At 52.1% G+C, this 20,788-nt stretch overlaps 1 protein-coding gene across 10 annotated transcripts in view; it reads left to right on the top strand.

Moving 5' to 3' along the window:
• Window positions 1-20,788, top strand: part of QTGAL (queuosine-tRNA galactosyltransferase) — a 100,116-nt gene that overhangs the window by 68,522 nt on the left and 10,806 nt on the right. For all 10 annotated transcript variants that reach the window (XR_015244378.1, XR_015244377.1, XR_015244376.1 and 7 more), the window contains 4 exons: window positions 8,951-9,046; window positions 15,156-15,280; window positions 20,263-20,398; window positions 20,487-20,555. Coding sequence is in view for 3 of the 10 variants with exons in the window: in XM_086688348.1 (XP_086544474.1) it covers window positions 8,951-9,046; window positions 15,156-15,280; window positions 20,263-20,398; window positions 20,487-20,555 (426 nt within the window). In the remaining 7 variants the exon portion in view is untranslated. The remainder of the gene's footprint in view (window positions 1-8,950; window positions 9,047-15,155; window positions 15,281-20,262; window positions 20,399-20,486; window positions 20,556-20,788) is intronic.

Here is a 20,788-nt window from a genome sequence, read left to right as displayed (position 1 = left end):
TTTTTCCTTTTTGGTGATGATGGGGTAAATTGCACTGATTGATTTTCAAATATTAAACCAAACTTAAACATGTAGGATAAATACCGCTTGCTCAAGACATGTGGTGTGTATGTGTGTGTGTCTGGTTGGTAATAATCTGTTAAGGGTTTGTGCATCTCTGTCCATAAGGGACTTTGCTCTGTGGTTTGTGGTATATTTGTCTGGTTTTGGTGTCAATGTATCAGGTTAATGCTGACCTTTTAAGATGGGTTGAAATATGTTCCCGTCCTTTGTTTTATGAAGGCGTTTTTGTGAGATTGGTATTCTGCTTACTTTACTGTTTGGTGGAAGGTACCAATAGTTTTGAATTATGAATTCCAGTTTTTAATAGATACAGGGCTGTTTAGATTTCTGTTTCCTCTTAATCATCTTCTGAGGGATTTGCTCATTTTATCTAAGTCATTTAATTTATTGGCATAAATGTGTTAATAATTCCCTTACTCCTTTATTAATGCCTGCAGGTCATGTGATTTGCTTTCTTTTCCTCCTATTGATTTGTGTCCTTCGTCTTTTGTTTTCGTTATGGAAGTTAGAGATGTGTCGCTCTTGTAGACTTTCTTCAAGTATAAGCTTTGTTTCTGTGGATGTTCTTTAATTTTTTTTTAATGTTTGTTTATTTTTGAGACAGAGACAGAACATGAACGGGGGAGGGTCAGAGAGAGAAGGAGACACAGAATCCGAAACAGGTTCCAGGCTCTGAGCTGTCAGCACAGAGCCCGACGCAGGGCTCGAACTCATGGACTGTGAGATCATGACCTGAGCCAAAGTCGGATGCCCAACCGACTGAGCCACCCAGACGCCCCATGTTTCTGTTGATGTTCTTGATGGCCCCTTTTCTATTTCATTGATCTCTGCCCTTATGTCTCTTATGTCCTTTCTTGTATTTAGTTTGAGTTCACTTTGCTCTTCTTCTGTCTTCTTGAGGTGGGAGCTTCAATCGTCAATCTGAGACCTTACTCTTTTCTTGTATAAGCATTTCACACTACAAAATTTTCTCTGTTCTGGCCACACCGCACGGTTTTGATATGTTGCTTTTTCATTTTCATTTGGTTCAAAATATTTTCTAATTTTATTGTGATATCTTCTCTTGGACCCCCGGGAAGTTTAGAAGTATGTTGTTTTAATTTCCAAATAGCTGGAGTCCTGCCTGTGGCCCCGCCAGGCTGGCTGCCTTTTGCAACAGCACCTCGAGGGCGTCAGAGCTCTGGGCAGCCGCCCACCTCGGGCACCTTGCGCACGACCCTTGCACCCCTTCAGGGGAGGCCTGCCACGCTGGCCAGGCTTCCAGAACTGCTTGCAGGCCCTTTCCTGCCCCCTGCCTTGGCACCCGCCCCACCACCGTCCCTGCTGGTGCACCTCAGTGCCCCTCCCCGACCCTGGGAGCCCATGAACAGCGGGCCCACCTGTCCCTGGCCTGATGCTCAGCCCATTCTGCTGAGGGCCCCATCTCTCCCTCCAGAGTGACCACCATCCCCACTCAGTCTTTGGCATGCGTTTCTTTCTCCTTATTTCATAGGCCTGCATCACTAAAGAATGCACTGGATAGCTTTGCAGACAGATACTAAGTTCTAGCCGATAGAAACATAACATGAGCCATAAATGCAAGCCAAAATAGAGTTTGAAATTTTTTAGTCGTCATATTAAGAAGGTATAAAGAAGTAGATGGATTTAATTGTAATATATTTTATTTAATGTACACAAAATACTATCATTTCAATGTGTGATTGATAGAAAAATACCAATGAGATACTTTACACTCTTCATACTAAGTGTATTTTACTCTCACGGCACATCCGCTAGGCCCAGCTTCATTCGCGCACCCATAACCCGTGTGCTTGGGGACCAGGCTGCTGGTCTCTGCTCAGCCCCACTACCAAGTTGAAACATCCCTTCAGCTGCAGCCAACCTGCCAGAAAATGCCTCTGGATTTGTGGCAAGTAGGAGCTGAACACAGGAAGCTGGGGTTTTGCTTTGTCAAAGTTCACAACTAGCAGTATGAAACCGGTTTTTTTGACAGTCAAGGAAGTTATGGGACACATTTGTTGGGACTGGTAGAAAATGCTGGCATTCAGGAGCCCTTCTGTGATGTCTGGCAATGGGGAGCCCCTGGATTCCAGGACCCTCGAAGCCCCTCCAAAAGCACCAAAAGCCTGATGTGCAGAAAGCAGGGCACGGGGTCCCAAAGGCCACATAAGCTGCCTCGGGTGCAGCTTCCTTGGTCTCAGCAGATACCTTGGTGGTTCAGGTTTGTGCCTCAGCCACAGGCCCAGCTCCTCGGCCGGCCGCAGGCCCCACTGATCCGATCTCTGTCACCAGAGGTTAGAACGGCTGTCTTAGGGTTTTGTGGACGTGGAGACTTGCCCTCTAGAGGCTGCCTGCCCTTGCTCGGCAAAAGCTGTTGGTGTCTGTCCACGTTGCTGCTGTGCCTGCAGCCTGTTCTCCAACTGCCAGGGACGGTCCCTTTGTGTGGCTGTTCCACGGTGTCCTATCACTCATTGCAGAGCGTTTAGGTTGCTTCCTGTTTTTTCTGTTGTGTGTAAAGCTGCTTTGAACATTCACGGACAGGTTTTTTTGTTTGGGTTTTTTTTTTTTTTCTTTTTTTAGTTATTTATTTTTGAGAGAGACAAAGCCTGACTGGGGGAGGGGGAGAGAGAAAGTGAGAGAGAGAGAGAATCCCAAGTAGGCGCTGCACTGTCAGTGCAGAGTCCCATGTGGAGTTCGAACCCACGAACTCATGGACAGGTTTGTGTGGACATATGTTTTTCTTTTTCTGGGACCCCCAGGAGTGGAGTGGCTGGTTGTGTGGAAAGTCTGAGTACCTGCTCGGCCGCTTGCAAGGCAGGTTATGTTCACTGTCCTCTCCTCGGAGTGTAACATCTCACTCGGTATTGTCAGTCTTTAATTCTGCATTCACGAGGCTGTATTGTGTTTCATTACAGTTAAATGTCCCTGCCCCTGGCATCCAGTTAACTAGATGCCAGGAGCCCCCACCCCAGGTGTGACCACTAAGAACGCCTCCAAACATTTCCAAATGTCCCCCTGAAAGTGTTACCTTACATGGCAAGGGGGTCTTTGTAGACGTGACTAAGGATTTTGAGATGGGAGACCATCTTGGATGGTGCAAGTGGGCCCTAAGTGCACCACGAGTGTCCATATAAGAGGGAAGCAGGGGAGTCACCAGGCCGTGCCAGGAAGAGGGGGCAGGCCAGACCGGAGGTCCAAGGGGCACGCGGCTGTTGTAAGGAGGTCAGTCCTCCCCCGACTGACCTGGACACTCACACAACCGAGTCACCACCACAGCAGTTTTTGTAGAAGAAATTGGCCAGCTCGTTCCAAAACTTGTTGGAAACGCAAAGATTTAGAATAGTCAAAATATATGTGGACAAGAGCAGAGTTGCCGGCTAGCGCTACCCGACTCCAGGGCTGTGTGGTGCCAGCACAAGGAGGGACCCGCAGATCCCTGATCAGATAGAAGGGCCACACGGCCTGGTGCAAAAGATGGCATTGGGACGTCCGCACATCCACGCACAGCAAAACCGAACTCGAGAGCCTTACACGCAGATTCCTGTGTCAAAACCCTGGCCTCTAACATGACAGAGTTGGGGGGCCTTTGGGAGGTGATTGGGTTAGAGGAGGTCCTGGGCGTGAGGCTGGGACCGGTGCCCTTGTCAGCCGGGAGGCCCTTCTGCTGTGCGCGTCCTGGTGGCTGGAGTCCTGGTGGCTGAGGTGAGGGGTCCTGGCTCCACATGTCTTCTCCCCAGGCCCTCCCACCCCTAGAACATCAACACAAAGAATTCTGCTTCCTGGCGTCCACCTGTGGCTGGGCAGCAGCGAGAGCCTCTTTGGCCCGGACCAGGCGTCGGGGCCACTGGTGGCATGGCTCCCAGAGAAGCCTGGAGGCCCTTCTGTCCTTCACTGGGCTGCCAGAGTAGCAGCTGAGCCCGGGACCCAGCCCCTGATGTGCCGACAGCCTGGCCTGGCTGAATCAGGGGTCAGGGCTGGGAGGTCTGCCCTGGCCACTCAGGCACATGATGTGGTGCTGGGAGCGGCCCAGACCAGCCATCCTTCAAGGAAAGGCCGGTTTTCTTCCAAGACCATTTCTTCCTATGAAGAGTCTCGGGGAACTTCAGAGGCAGGGTACGCTCACAAAGCATAGGACGCCTCCTCCCTGTGTTGAGGGAGTGGTCACTGGCCTTCCTCGGCCCCCACAGTCCCAGCTCATTGCCCTCTGGGAGCCCTTCTGGACACACTCCACACAGCATCAAATTCAAACACGGAATTCGTTCACAGCCTGAAGCGTGTCTAGAACTGAAGACTGGCAAATTTCCAAAAGGCCATCAAACCCCGAGGCTCTGTCCTGCCAGCCTGCCCCCTTCCGGACCTCTGATCTCCCGCTGGTCACAGAAATGTCAGCAACACCAGGAACAGTGCCCGGCTTCCGTCCTCGTCCCTGCTCTGGCCTTGTTCCTTCCCCAAGTTGCCAAGAAGAAAATTCCATCAGCAGGTTTCTCCTGTCACCTGCAGCCAGCATCGTTTCCACGGAGAGACATGAGGCTCCCGAGGGAGCAGGGGACACGTCAGCTGGGGGCTGGCATCTCAGGGACAGGACAGAAAACCATGTAGCCAGTCTCTGCCAGTTGGCCTGTCTCCCCTGTTCAGTCCTCACATTGGGCAGTGAAGCTGCCATCTATGTGTATCTTTGTAGGAATATGTGTGCCTCTGGTTTTGTTTTGTAAACAGACGCCCTCTCCTAGACTCCACGAAGCCTGGAAAAACCATTTAAAGTTGAAAACATTTACTTGTCCAAAGACTAACACACCATACAATGGATTGGTTTTTCCCTTTCTGGCATACAGTTCTGAGTCTTACCACACATGCGTATGTGTGTAACCACCCCGACCGGCTCGTTTGTGTAAAATGCTAAGTATCTCGATGTGCTTCACTGGGCCAGCACTCTGCAAAGTGGCACCACTAACGTTGCCACTCACAGGAAGCCCAGCGACCTACCTGATGGTAGCTTCTGAGAATTGCAAACAGCCCCCCGTGTGGAGTGGATGAGTGTTGGGCTGAGTGGAGGGCTCCGGAACTGTGGGGACCCACAGCAAACATGGTGGAGGGTTCCAGAACTGTGGGGGCCCCCAGCAAACACAGGTGATGCCGTCCTCACTGACCATCATGTAAGCCGGCTCAGACAGCCAAGCGAGAGAGGGACTTTGCTCTGCAGCCGTGTGTGAGGAGGCGGGCCTGTCCTGAGGGGCAGGGTGCCGCTGGACAGTTGACACATCGAAATACAGTTGACGCTTGGACAGAGTGGGGTTTCAGGGTGCCGAAGCTCCGCACAGGCCAAAATCCTTGTATGACTTTTGACCCCAAAAAACAACTGCTAATAGCCTACAGGACAAGAAGCCTCACCAGTGACGTGAACAATTAACACATGTATTTTATACCGTATTCCTCCAATAAAGTAAGCCAGAGAAGAGAAAACATTACTAAGAAGACCGCTAGGGAAACTCAATAATGGCACTGTGCTGTATTTATAAAAAAAAATCCATGTTGTAAGTGGACCCACACCGTTCACTCCTGTGTTGTTCAAGGGTGAGTCGTGCTCTCAGAACTCAGAAGAAGTGCTTCCCAGGCCCAGAGGGCTGAGGGGCTCGTTGCCTTTGCTCTGAGCTGCAGCGTTTAATCAGTCAGCTTTCAGGGTTCTGTGATGTGCTCAGAGCCTCCCAGTGCGGGAGAAACTGAGATTCTGGGCCCAGCTTGGAACCGAGTGTCTGGCATGTTCTCACAGAAGTCACATGCTCATGCCCTGCCCATGACCTGTCACTGGCATGAGTTCAGATTTTACGGGTTAATAGGAATTAACTCAGAAAAGAAATGCCCAGGTGTGGTGGGGCCCAGCTCTCCACCAGTGGGACTCGTTGACACATAACACCTTTTTGTCACCACTGATTGTTTTCACTAGGGAAACAGGGCTCCTTCTCCACCCTCTGGGCCACTGCTGCTCAGACAGACCCCGGGCTCCCACCAGCCAGGGTGTCTCAGGTGCGGTGACCCTGTTTGGTGGGGACAAAAAGCTATGGGTGCCATCACTGCATACAAAGGACCTTCTGAGTCCTGTGGGAACAGGTGGACCCCAGGAAGCAGGAGGCAGGAACATTCTAGAAAGTTAGAGTTCCAGACTCTCAAAGTAAAAGAAGTCCTTGAAGAAGGAGCAACTGGAGGTCAGGAAAGATGATGGCAGGAGAGATCTGGGGACAACGTTCTGCAGCTGTGACTTCCCGGCACAGAGATGGTGTTCCAGAAGAAAACCTAAGACAGAACTATGAGGACAGCAGGTGATAGGGTTAGGGTTTGTGTGCACACACTTGGTACACATTTTGCAATTTTTCTCCTAAGGTAAAAGGTCTGGAAGGGAACACACTGTAAATTTAATACTTTATTTCTCTGGGTGGTACAATTAGGGATGGTTTTAGTTTTTCTGCATGACGTTCTATATTTTGTGTCAATGAACATATATTAATCTTGTACACAGAAAGCATTTTCAGAACAAAATTAATGATTCCACTCAGAAAATTTTTGAGTGTTTTCTTTATAAACGAAAGAAATTGCGTTGAATATAAAAGTATAATTATATAGTTATGTGTATCTTTTTTTCTCAAAAATTTTTTCCTGGAAATGTTTTTTTTCAAGGTGGAGCCAGCTTTTTCTCTGACTATAATCTTGCTTTTTTGTTGATGTTTAAGAAATTCAAGGGTGCCTGGGTGGCTCAGTCAGTTAAGTGTCTGCCTTTGGCTCAGGTCATGATCTCACAGCTTGTGAGTTTGAGCCCTGCTTCAGGCTCTGTGCTGACAGTGTTGAGTCTGCTTGGGATTCTCTGTCTCCTCTCTTTCTATCCTTATCCCACTCTTGCTCTCTCTCACAAAATAAATAAAAATAAACTCTAAAAAATTTTTTTTTCCAGAAAAATATAGGGACGCCTGGGTGGTTCAGTTAAGTGACCAACTCGATTTCGGCTCAGGTCATGATCTCACAGTCTTGAGATCATCCCCAAGTTGGGCTCCGTACTGAGTGTGGAGCCTGCTTAGGATTCTCTCTCTCCCTCTGCCCCTCTCCCCTGCTCACATGCGCTCTCTCTCTCTCTCTCGCTCTCTCTCTCTCTCTCTCTAAGAGTAAGTAAATATAAAAAAAGAAATTCAGGAATACAGAAAAGAATAAAGCAAATCCTATGTAACCTCAGCAGTCATTGGCGACTGCTGTTATTATTTAGGTACATTCCCTTCCATACATTTATGTATTTTATGGACTCATTCCAAATGTTCTTTATTGTATTGTGCTTTTAAGTGTGAAACTGAATCAAGGAAACCTCATTTAGGGTGGGATAGAGGCGGGCACGGGGAGCTGTGGGCCCAGCACTAGTTAGCAATCGCAGACCCAACAGGAGGAGAGGCACCTTGCAGGAAGGTTTCCTGCTGCTCCGGCAACAGCCCAGCCAATGAGAGACAGCCACAGCCCAGCCAATGAGAAGCCACCATACTTCCAGCTCCCAGTATAGTCCAATGGACATTCTGTTTACAACAGCCCCGCCCAACCTCCCGCCTCCTCTATAAAAGCCTCCCCGCCTTACTCCAGACTTCCGTGTAATTCTGGTGAGGTTTTCCTGTCATAGGTTATTTCTAGAGAGTTATTTCTAGAGAGCGTTTTGTAAGTCCTGGGAAAGTGAATGGGGTAATTGCTGAAATGTCAGCGGTGCTCTGGGCTCAAGGCTGTGGGACGTGACGGCGCTATGAGAACAGGGCCCCAGGAGCCAGTTAGGAGACCGACCTGCCGTCCCTGCCTGACAGTCCTTGAAACCACACACCTGCCCCTGCCTTGCTTGCTTTTCTGTAAACACCAGTTTGCTCTACGTCTGGAGGCTCCTTCTGTTTTTCTCCCATGCTCTAATATTCTTCGATGTTTCTACCTGGCGAACATGAAATAAAGACCATGTGCAGTTTGCTCCTGCCGCTGTTTTCGCTGCAGGGGCAGCCCTGCACGTCCGCCCAGTCTCAGCATCTGGAGACTTTTTCTTCAGCGTGGCTACATATATTGAACCAACCTTGCAATCCTGGGATAAAGTCCACTTGGTCATGGTGTAGGGTCCTTTTTCTATGACGTTGGGATTCCATTCACTAGTGTTTTGTTGAACATTTTTGCAACTGTATTCATAAGGCATCTTGGTGTGTAGTTTTATGATATTTTTGACTGGCTTTGGTGTCAGGATAATGCTGGTCTCTTCCAGAATGACTCAGGAAGTGTCTCCCACACTTTTCTGTTGTTTGGAAGACTTTGTGAAGCATTGATATCAATTTGTTAAATATTTGATAGAATTACTGGTGAAGCCCTCTGGACCTGGGCTTTTCTTTGTGGGAAGTTATGTTTGGGGTTTTTTTAAAACTACTTTTTCAATCTCTTACCTGTCATAGATCTATTCATAGTTTCTATTTCTTTTTCAGTCAATTTCGATGATTCATGTCTTTCTAGGAGTCTATCCGTTTCATGTACACTATCTTTTTATCCTGTTTCAGTTTTTCTTGTCATAATTAAAAGCAACATATTTATGTTTTGTTTTCACACGAAGCTTCACCACCAGTCAAAAGCAGGGGGACCTCCTTATTGAACACAATCAATGAGCGTTAACTTGGGAACAGGACCCCAGTGGGGCCACTCATTCTGTTGGCCCCTCTTCCCCCATCTGTTAGCCTTGGGCACCAGATACTGTTGATGTGGCTGTAAAGTCCCTTAAACTGCTGTACCTCAAAGAAAGGCAAATTCATTTGTCACTTTCTGACTTACACTTTGTGGAAGATAAGTTGTCAGTTGTTTGTGATAAGGTGTTCTCCAATAATTATGTCAGTGTCATTGCTTCTAGGTCTTTACCTCCAATGGCCCAACTGTGATCATGCCCACCTGGTTCTGCTCTCGAGCATGGTTCTCCTACGTGGGCCCATTTGACGAAGGCGGGCAGGTAAGTGTGGGCCCCTTGTGGGCCCCCTCCTCTGGGGTAACACTCTGGGGTGCGAATTCCCTGAATCCCAGCCCTACCTACTTCATGGGTGCTGTGCCCTCTCTGGGGATCCAGGGATTAGGAAAATGCCTTCCATGAAGACCTTCCCAGCACTTCTCCTGCCGGCTGGGCTGAGTGTTCCAGAGAGTATCTGAGGCCCTGGCACCACCTGGGATTTCTGTGTGCAGGCCCAGGCTACCTCATCCTGGCTTAATAGCTGTTCGTAGGAAAGCACAGGCCGTGGAATCACCCTCCTGTTCACTCCATGGACTGGGCCACAGCTAGTGGACATGTGAATTACCCTGCCATGCACTGTCTGACCTTCCCGTCTCTCCACCTTGCTGGGATGGGAGACCAGGTCACTTTGTCATGGAGGTGTGTTAATTCATGATTTTAGGGCATTTGGTATCATCCCTGTGTTCCTGTTTCTCCCCCCAAATTCATACAGATAGAACTATGTACGTGTGATACCACCCTGCCCAGGGGCCCCAGTCTCGGGGACTTCAGCTTCACCAGCGGCAGCAGGGGCCAAGGCAGGCAGAGCTTTTTTTGGGGGGGGCGGGGTGGCTCTCAGCCAACAAGTTCTCCCTGACTGTGAGACAACAGGGTGGGTAAAGGGAAACTCCAGCAAATCTCCCCACCTAAGCAGGTGCTACAAAAGGCCCCTGTTCTCTTTGGAGCTGAATCCAAGCACCCGCTTTCATATTCTTCTGCAGAAAATGGCCCAGAAATGGTCATCGGGAGGTGATCCCTGAGGAACACTGACTGAAAGATCTGACAAATCCCTAATTCACAGCCATGAGTGGTCTCAGGATTCAAAGTACATCAAGCCTTTTAGCTCAAGGCAATTCTTCCTGGAGTAGAAGTACCTGGGGGCAAAGAAAGGCCATCAGTCCCTTTGTACCAGGGCTGAGGGACCAGAGATCAGACACCAGAGACAAGGGATCAAGAATCACATATCAGGGACCAGAGATCAGGCACCAGATATCAAAGACCAGGGATCAGATATTAGGGACAGCAATCAGGGATCAGGGACCAAGAATCAGATTTCAGGGAGCAGAGACCAGAGACCAGATTTATTTCAGGGACCAGAAGTCAGATTTCAAGCACCAGGGATCAGAGACCAGGGATCAGAGATCAGGGATCCGAGTTCAAGGACTAGGGACCAGAGATCAGGAACATTGATCAAAGTTCAGGGACCAAGGATCAGAGATGAGGCACCTGAGATTGGGGACTAGAGACTAGAAATCAGAGAACAGGGATCAGGGACCAGAGTTTAGGGACCAGAGATCAGGGGCCAAAGACTACAAATCAGGGATCAGAGACCATAGACCAGAAATTAGAGATCGCAGACCAGGCACCAGGAATCAGAGACCACGGACCAGAAATTAGAGATCACAGGCCAGGCACCAGGGATCAGGCACCAGAGATCAGGGGCCAGAGACCACGGACCAGAAATTAGAGATCACAGACCAAGGATCAGGGACCAGAGTTTAGGGACCAGAGATCGGGGCCCAGAGACCACAGACCAGAAATTAGAGATCACAGACCAGGCACCAGGGATCAGGGACCAGAGATCAGGTTTGGGGACTGGCCCTCAGGTAATTTTCCATGGGCCTTAGTGAAGAGCCACAGTCTACCCAGGGCCAAGAGCCTGTGGCTCCTACTTTGTGGAGAGAGGGGCAAGTGGCCGAAGCAGCAGAAAACAGTCCAGGTGCTAAATGATGTAGCAGGTGACCAGAGGTGTGGACTAGGGTGGCCCAAGGGTCAGCAAATAAGCCGGGGCTCCAGGGGGATGGAAATAGTGGTTGTGAGCTGGACTTACAAGGTGGACAGGTTTTAACTGGGAAATGCACTTGCAGAGGCAGGCTGGGAGGGGGAGGGGAGATTTGGAGGTAGGTACTGTGCTGGCACAGGGTGGCATCCAGCCGTGGTAAGCAGCCTCTGCTACCAAGCTAGGGAATCTGAATGCCTCCAGGAGGCAACCAGCTCAGGCCTTTACACAAAAAGGAAAGTAACAAAAAGGCCTTTGTTGGTTCTGAACATGCCTTCTGAGGGCAGGCTGGCCTGGGTGGGAAGGTCGGGAGAAGGCCCGTCACTGCCCGGGGAGAACTGGCTGCCCAGAAAGGCTGGCCGCCAGCACTTTCCTGATGTGCTTTTTTGTCTGGTGGAAAGAGCCGGCTGGAGTTGGCTTGTGAGGGGGGAGGCCACCCTGCCCTCCCCCCGCCGCGTGCAGCACCCCCCCATGTCCTGCCCTCCCCACACTGTGTGCAGCCCCCCCACGTCTTGCCTTCCCATGCAGCACCCCCCCCACCCCCAACGCCCGGCCAGCAGCTCAGAGCTCTCAGTGTCAGCCATTCTGGTTGGTCTTGGCGACTTTCCATTTTTATTTGCATTTCTGAGACCACTAAGGATGTTAAACAATTTTTATGTGTTCATTGGCCATTTGTTATTTTATGAAATGTCCAGATCTTTTGCCCACTTTCAAGTGGGTTGTTTTGTGGTTGTCAAACTGGTGGCATTCTTTTTTTTTTTTTTTTTTAATGTTTATTTATTTTGAGAGAGAACACATGAGGGTGAGCAGGGGAGGGGCAGAGAGGGGGGTGGAGAGAATCCCAAGCATGCCCCACACTGTCAGAGCAGAGCCTGATGTGGGGTTCCAGCTCATGACTCATGAGATCGGGACCTGAGCGGAAACCTAGAGTTGCACATTCGACCTAATGAGCCCCCCAGGCGCCCACATTGTTGGCATTCTTTACCGGGTATTTGCTTGTGGATGTTTTCTTCTATTTGACTTCTGCATTATGGGATTTCCTCACTTCCACAGCCTGAGGACATCGGGGCCATAAGGCTGTGGCTCCCATCCCTGGGGAGTCTGTGTCGCCCACCCCCCCGCCCCAACCACGGCCTGCACACTGCGCACACGGCCTGCACCGTGTCATTGCTGCAGGAAGGCGGCTACTCAGCCATCCGGAGCCAGCGGCCATCACCCACTCTGGGCTGTTTAAATTTCTCTGGTGTTGAAGGCTTGCATTTTGTTCTAGTGGTTATTTCTGTATTTCTCTCTTTTCAGATGCCCTTAGTCCTGTGTATGCTTCTTAAACCTTCTCTGGTCTGCTATTTTCCATTTTCGAAAGGTATTCTGACGCTCATCTGCTTCTTGTACAACCTGCAGTGAGACCCTCTCTTCCCTTCTCCCGTTTTATTGTGTGATTTCCAGTAATGTTGGAAGACATACACACGTGGATGCGTCGCCCACCCGACCCTGGGTCCACAGCCATACACGTCCCGCTCAGAATGTGGTCCTTGGTCCTGCTACTTGAGGGACATGGCCGTACAGAACACCCTTGGCTCATTTCCTTTCCTTGAGAGTGAAAATTCTGTTCTGCTCTTGCCTTGGTTTGTTGCTTTCCAGAGTCTGACGCTCACCGAAGTCTCTCTACCTGGTGAGCGCGTGATCGTGCCTGGAGGCTCTGAGGGTTATTTCCTTGTTAAAAACTAATAGCTTCACAGGGACTTAACTGCTGCGCCTTTCCGGTAGGTGGATAAGGTCTGCTGTGTTTCCCAGAGTTTCCTTGGCACATACTTTTCAGTGCGCCCTCTGCTCTGTCGTTTTCTTCTTCTGTTTTGCAGACTCTGGTTTCACATCAGTGGGATGGTCCCTGGCTTTACTCTCAGGAACTTTCTCTCCCACTCCTACATTTCTAGGCTTCATTTCTCATATGATTTTATCTTTTCCTCCTATTTCTGTTTTGAGTTCAATCAATCCCCTCTTATTTTAGAGGTTTATTGAGGAATAATTCACGTACCATACAGTTCATCTGTTTAAATGTGCAGTTGGGTGTATTCTAGCAAATCCTCAGGCACACAGCATCACCAGTCTGCTGCCAGGAGTGGCCAGGCTTGGGAGGCACACCCTTCCCCCCTACCCCCCCACCCCCTGACACCCCCCCACACCACTGCCCGGGTCCCCCTTGCCTTCTCAGGTGCAGGGACGGTTCGGTGCTGATCTGACTCCTGGTTCGGGGTCGTCTTCGTTGTGGTTACATCAGCGGGTTGAATTTTATTCATCTGGGGAAGTGTCTGACTTTCTGCACTCTCTCCCACTGGCTCCGCGTAGATGACTTTGCATGGCCCTGTTCTCAGGGATCCACACAACCTGCTCTCCTGCCACTGTCACACGCAGCTTCCAGAGCGTATCAGGGACTGGCGCCTGCTCTGTGCTCCCGTCTGCCCCAGGACCCCAATCCCCTCTCACCCCATCACCAGGGTGTGCTGCCCTGCCCGCCACACCCCCACCTCCGGGACCCTCAGTGTGCCCACCCCGCCTGCCACGCCCCCACGTCCGGGACCTGGCACAGTCCTTGGTTCCCAAAGTCAGCTCCAGAGTGTCTGTCCACCTGGGTCACTCTGTAAGGCCAGCACAGGCCCGGGAGTCCTAGCCAAGGAGTCTGGTGCACACTTCCTTGTATTATGGGCGGACCCCGAGCCGGCCGAAAGGTGCCATGTGCTCACGGCAGGGTGACTTGGGCACAGAGCCTGTGGCGATCCACAGCAGTCTAACGGTGGGGAAAAGCTGTGAACACCCTCGTTTCCAACGTGCGGGTGGACAAGTGTGTCAGCACACGTGACTTGAAGGACTAGTTTTTACAAAGACCACGGTGATGTGAAAAGATTTATAATAAAACATTAAGGTAAAAACCAAGCTTCAAAACTGTTTGCGGCTCTGCTGAAAGTGTGTCCACCGGAGAATAAACACGTGGGCCACACACGGAAGCTCAGAGCAGCTTTGTGGTGACAGTCACAGGTGATTCGCGTAGGTCCCTTTTTCTAATTTCCTATCTTTCCAAACCTTTATAGAGCAAACTGTAACCACGCACTTTACAGGTTTAGGAACAGGAAGGAAAAGGTGGGCTTTCTTCTTGGGATCTGGAAGAACTCACCTTCGGGGTTTCCTTCTTTCTGGCCAGAAGGAAAGTCGTGAGAATTTACTTGGATGTGGCCCTGGAGCACCACTGCTCCCCACAAGGCAGAGAGTCTGAGCCACTGTCCACCCTCCTGGGCACCTGCTCACCAGGAGCACAGACTCCTGTGGCTGAAGACTGTACAAAGGCTGAGATGGTAGCGGTGACGCAGCCTGGAAAGAGCCTGGGAACCAAGAGCTGAGCCGGGAGTTGCGCCCAGCGCAGCGCTTCCTGGTGGGGCTCAGCCCTTCCCAGAAGCGTCCGGCCCAGAGCCGGAAGCGGCAGTGCTCCTGGGGAGCCAGGCGTACTGGGTGTTGCCAACGCTGACGAGACCTGGCGAAGAGCCAGTCTGGGGACATGCTTGCCGCGTGGAGCGGTGGGAGATGGGGTCTCCCTCGGGATTCCATGCCCCCGAGGGCAGCCGTGCGACCCTCCTCTTGGGGAGAGAGGCAAACTGGGCAGCGGCCAGGAGGCCCTGGAGAGGCCGCAGTCAAGTCGCGGGCTTGGCTGTGGCGCCCGCGCTGCCTTGGGCTTGTGAGCCGGCCTGGGGTTCAGGCTGTAGACCTGTACAGTCAGAGACCAGGCCCCGGGGCGCACCTTCAGTGACGCACTGCTTACAGCCAAGAGGGTGGGCAGGACCCAGACCTCTCCGCCCGCTGTCACTCTAGAGTTTAGGGAATGAAAAGGGGGCTGAGCCAGTGTCTGGCTTCCAGCTTTGGTGCTCAGTGCTGAGCTGGGCCAGCCCGACCGGCTGGGGGATGGTGGGAGGCTGAGTTCTCTCAAGACAGGAAAGCTCTCAGGTCCGTGCAGCACAGAGACCCTGTTTGTGGGGGATGGGGGGGAGCATAAGCGAGGGTGACTCTGGGGCCTTTCGTCCACCCCTGTGACCCTAGCTCTTCCTGGCCATCACGTCCTCATCCTGAGATGACGTCCCCACACTCGAGTGCTGGGCACGCCAGTGACACTGGAGCCTTGCAGATGAGGCTGGGCGTTACTCCCCACCTCCAGTCACCTGAACTAGTGCTCACACGGAAGCCTCTGGCACAGGTGTGTCTTCTGTGGTGAGCGAGACACCAGCAACATTGATGCTTCTGTTTCCCCCGCAGGGTGAGCCGGAGGACCTGTTGTTCTTCTACAGCCACCTCAGAAAGGGCGGCGGGGTCATCCGCGTGGACCAGAGCCTCCTCCTCTACCGCTACCACCCCAACGCGGCCACACACTCTGTCCTCGAGTATGTACGTCCCAGGCTTCCAGACCTGGTCTGGGGGCCACGAGGGGCCAGGGTTGAGCATGAGGGGCTGAGGTCCAGGGTCAAAGGTGAGGGGTTAGGGTCCGGGTCGAGGTCCAGGGTTGAGCATGAAGGACCAGGGGCCAGGGTCGAGCGTGAGGGGTCAGGGTCTGGGGTTGAGGGTGAGGGGCCAGGGTCAAGCGTGAAGGGCTGGGGTCGGGGGAGAGGCCGGGGGCCAGGGTGGAGGGTGCAGGGATGGCCAAAGTCTAAGCCAGGATCAGTGGGGTAGACACAGGTCACCTGGGGTGGGTCTCTACCCCAGGTGAGCGTGGCCGGTGTGGGTACACAGAGTCCGTGGCCTTCATGGGGGAAAGCCGTCCCAGGGTCTGTGGTTGCGGTTTCCCCAGGATGAAGGCCACGTCTGTCCCCTTTTTCACAGTGAGGTAGAATCTTGCGTACGTGTCCCGTTGAAGTGTTGGTCTCAATTGCCGTGAGCTGATGGCAGCCTCCCAGTGAGCCTGGTGCCCGTCTAACTTGGCTACAGGTGGGCTCATTGTGCCCTCTCTGCCCCCACCGAGGGGGCTGCTGTGATGGCATCTGCTCGGCCCCATGTCCCCAGTGGCCGGCGTGTCCTCGGGCGTGTCCTGCCCGGGCAGGAGGGGTGGAACGTGGAGGAAGGCAAAGCGAGGGAAGGGGCGTCTTCTTGTTTCTTCGGTTTAAACTGTGCGTGCATGGACACGTTTCTCACAATTACAAGTGTGTGTCCCCTTGGTGCCTCACAGTTGTGACACTGCTCACTTTTGGGAACAGGGTTGGAGGAACTGGGCCCTCGGAATGCGAAGAGCTTGACCCCGGGGCGCGTTCCTGTCTTGGAAGCAGTGTTCACTGTGCTTCCCTGCAGGGTGTGAGAAGGCTGCAGCTTCTCAGCTGAGCGGCCTCGTCTGGGGAGGTCTGCCATCCACCTACACAGGGCGCGTGGTGCCAGTCTGTGTGACAGTCACCTATGGGGCCCAGGTTGCAGTATCCATGTTGACTCGGGAGGTCAGGCGTATTGTTGCGTGTCAAAACTTCCGTTTTCCGGCTTTCAGCAGAAGAGCTCGATTTTGGTTGTCCTGTGTTAAATCTGAATTTTTATATAATAGCTTTGGTGGGGCATCATTGTTTTGGGTTTATTGTCATGAAGCTGACTCTGTGCCAGTGTGATTTACACCCAAGGGGAAGAGGTCATGTCACGGGACAAAGCACCAGATGTGTGTGTGTCTAATCACAGTCTCCACGTGAAAAACCCCAACAGAAACAGTCCGCAGCTACAGTTGGAGGTTTTGTGCCACGTTCCAGTGACTAAGAGAAACAGGGAAGTCTGCCAGGGTACTGGAGTCACACTGGTAACCTTGACCTGACTCGGGACATAACACTCGACCACAGAAGACGTTGTCCCTTTAAGATGCAAGATGGACAATACTTTGGACCAGAAAACAACTCTGAATCAATTTCAAATGATTGCAGTCATACAAGGTATGTTTTATAACCACATAGAATTAAATTAGAAATCATTAACACATCCTAAAAGTCCAAAATACTTGGAAATTAGGCAACCAAGGGGAAAAAAAATCACACAGGAAATTAGAAAAAAATTTAATTTGATGAAACTAAAATGGTCACAATTTATAGAATTCAGCCGGAGCACACAATCCACACATTTGCCATGAACAATTGAAAACACAGTTAAGGCATCTGTGTGGTGGCCCCGAACATAAAATGCTTGTGGGTGAATTTCACAAGGTGTGTGTACGTCTGCAAAGTCTGCAGGAAATCCAGGAAACCCTGTAGGGCGGACGCAGGGGCGCCACCTTCGTGGTCGGAAGACTCAGTAACATTGGTGCTCATTCTTCCCAAACTCGCGGTCCCAGGACAGGAGCCTGCTGGCTTCTTTGTGGAAATTGGTATCTTGGTTCTGAAATCCTCGTGGAAAATTGAAGGACCCAGAATGGCCAAAACAGCCTTAAAAAGAGCAAAATTTGAGGACTCACCGCGCTAGATTTCAAGACTTACTCTGAAGTCTTACACGGCGGTCAGGGAACAGCAACAGCATTGAGAGAGACCAGGGAAACAATCCAGAAATACACTCAAAATTGTATCACAGATTGATTTTCAACAAAGTCTCCAAAGGCATTCAGTGGAAAAGGAAAGTATTTTCAACAAGTGGAACTAGATATTCACATGAGAAAAAAAAGAAAGAAAATCACAGACCATACAGAAAAACTAATTCCAGGTGGATCTTAGATATAAATACAGAAACAGCTAAAGTAGAAAGCATCTGGAGCAAACACTAGGGGACGTCTTCACAACTTCAGGGCAGACAAAAACTTCTCAGGATGTGAGAAGCATTCACCATTTAAAACTTCATAAAGTGGACTTCATAAAAATTAAAAACCTTTGCTCATCAAGAGACACCGTTCGGAGGCTGAGTGGCAGACTGCATTCTGAGAGGAGACGTTCACAATCCATGTATCTGAAGGGACCAAATGGGAGGCACGTACAGGACCCCGAGCACCCACGAAGAGAGGCAGAATACTTCAACAAACACAACATTTCACAAAACAATACCGTGTGATACATAAATAATGTAAACCCACTACACATCCAACAGAAGGGCTAAAGGTAATGTCTGCCAATTCTAAAGGGTGAAAGAGTGTGGCTCTACCAGAACTGTCATACTCTGCTCTCAGGAGTGTAAAAGTACATTCTCTCTGGAAACCTGGCATTCTTTAAATTAATTAATATCCCCGGTGCCCCAGCAGTCCATGTGTGTTAGGCAAGAGACGTGAAAGCATCGTTCAACCTATCGCTGCTGATATAGCCAAGAACTGGGAACAACCCAAATGGCCATCAATAATTGAACAGATAACCACTGATAGACACAGGGACCGGGGTTAATGTCAAAGCAATATGGTCACTAAAGAGGCCAGACACAAAAGATGCTTTTGTGGGATGGTGCTTCCTGGAAGCGCTCCCACCAGCAGAAAGCATGCTGTTCGACACCACAACTACTCCACAGTGGGGGGGGCATTGCCGCTGGCGTGTGCACGTGGGACTGGATCCAGCGTTTGGTGACAGTAATTAGAACTAGATAGAAATTAGATCCATGACATAGGGGACATTGGGAACCCCCCCCCATGCCATCAGGGCTGGGACATTGGGAACCCCCCCACGTGCTGTCAGGGGTGAGACATTGGGAACCCCCACACACATGCCGTCAGGGGTGGGACTCCACCACATGCCATCAGGGCTGGGACATTGGGAACCCCCTGCCCCCCACGGCCATCAGGGGTGGGACCCTCCCCATGTGCCATCAGGGGTGGGACGTCGGGGCTCTCCTCTGTCATCATCGTGAACGTTCCCATCCATGTGTCCTCACCTTAGATTCTCAGAGGACAGGGGAAAGGGATCTCTCTGTAGGACTCAGTGGTGGCCCACAGTGTGGCAGGAGCCCGCGTGTCCAGGAAGGACCAGCTGCCGGCCACTGGGCTTTGTCCCCACACGCCCTCATCTTGTTTGCATGGGATCACTGTCTTTTATGTTGAGAGGTTTCTCTCTTTTTTGCAGCGTGAGGCTTTGCCACCCACAACACAAAAGAAGTGATCTCATGTTAGTTTCTGTGTTGGATTAAATGCTTTGAGCTGTGAGTGGCAAAACCTCAGAGTAATGAGCTTTAATTACACCCTCGGGCTTGTCGGGAGTTGAGTTTCCTCAGACTCTGCCCAGAGGCCCCCCTGTGAGAGCTCTCCCGGGTTGTCCTTGTATTTTAAACTGGGGATGGCCAGCGGTTACCTCATTGGGCAATTTTCACCCTATTTCCCGCAGCCACCTTCCCAGCCCCGCGGCCAAGGCCAGCACGGTGGGTGCGCAGCGGTCACGCCTTCCCCCGCGTCTTTCCACTTGGACCACATGCAATGGCTCCCTGACCGCACGCGCTGCCCGCTGCCCTTCCCGCGTGAGCACCACCTTCTCCTATGGCCTCTCTGACCCAGCGGCCGCCCGGGGACAGGAAGGCCATAGCGCGTGGGCACGTTCTGGTCTGCGGGTCGCTGGCCATGCTGCTGCGTGAACTGTCCTGTTTTCCATAAGGCACGTGTGTTTGTGACAGTTTCTAAATTGTATCATCACGTGCCGGCATCTCAGGGCCCCGGACACCTGAGCGGACTGGAGGTGCGGATCGCTCCTCTGCGTGGCCCCTTGCGCTGCCTCATCCCTGAGCTCCTGGGTTGGGGCACGTCTTCAAACATCCACAAACATGCTGGGGCATCGTGATAATAAGTTTATTTATTAGAGAGCAAGTCGGGGAAGGGGCAGAGAGAGAGAGAGAATGAATCCCAAGCAGGTTCCAAGCTGTCAGCACAGAGCCCAACGTGGGGCTCAATCTCATGACCCTGGGATCATGACCTGAGCTGAAATCTAGAGCCGGACATTGAACCAGCTGAGCCACCCAGGCGCCCCTGCCCTCCAAATTCTTAGCGATGCTTTCACGCCTGTGATTTAGGCCCTTTTCACGTGTGACCACATTAAACAGGAAACAGCTGAGTGTGCCAGCCCCCCACCCCCGTAGTGGCTGGGCCTCCAGTCTGCTTGTAGCAAGGCGCCTACGGAGGGGTCCCCACGTGGACCAGGCGGGAAGCTCCCGCAGGAAACCTTCACCTCCAGGCGGCTCTTGGGACATGCCCAGGCTCTTGTGCTCGCCTGAGCTCACCTGACATTGGGGTGGCTACGTCCTCTCAGGCTCCCCAGGGTCTGTGCCTGGTGTCCCTTGGGTCCATGAGGACGCGGCCCTGAGAAAGGCATGCGCCACTGGGTGTGAGGGTGGGTGAGGCAGCGTGGCCCTTGTTCACCCTTCATTCCTTCAGCCAATGCCAGGTAGGGAGGAAGGTCTGGGGACAGCTGGGGGCCCCGCCCACGTGGTTCACCCCCCCCCCCCCGTGCCCCCACAGGACCACCATCTGGACCCATCGCGTGCGCTTTCTGGAAGAGCGGGCGCTGCCGCACTGGGCCACCTTCACCATCTGGAACGCGGGCAGGCAAGGCCGCCGGCTCTATCGCAGCCTGACAGCCGGGATGCAGCGCAAGGTGGGTCCCCGTCCCCCTCGCCGTCCTCCCCCTCCGCCCCACGCCTCCCACCCTCCCCGTCCCTGAGGCTGGTGTCCTGCACCCCCAGGTGGTTGCTTTCTGTGACGTGGACGAGAACAAGATCAGGAAAGGCTTCTATTGCCATGAAGACTCTCAGGTGCGTGGGGCCCAGGAGCCCCTCCAGGGAGGGCCTGGGTCACACACGGGTCACCACCCCTACCCCACCAGGAAACAGAGCAGCCAGTGTGCAGAACCTTCCTCCCCGGGGAAGGCCGCCTGCAGCCACACAGCTGCCAGGCCCAGCACAGGTGAACCCATTTCCTGGGCGACTCGGACCCCAGAGTGACCAGTGTCCCTGCCTGGCCCATCTTCCCACTGGAGGGCACCTCA

Source organism: Puma concolor, chromosome E1 (assembly GCF_028749965.1).
Source record: "Puma concolor isolate L17-30 chromosome E1, mPumCon1.1.hap2, whole genome shotgun sequence".
In the NCBI taxonomy this organism is placed as follows: domain Eukaryota; kingdom Metazoa; phylum Chordata; class Mammalia; order Carnivora; family Felidae; genus Puma; species Puma concolor.
This window is presented reverse-complemented; position numbering and strand designations above follow the sequence as displayed.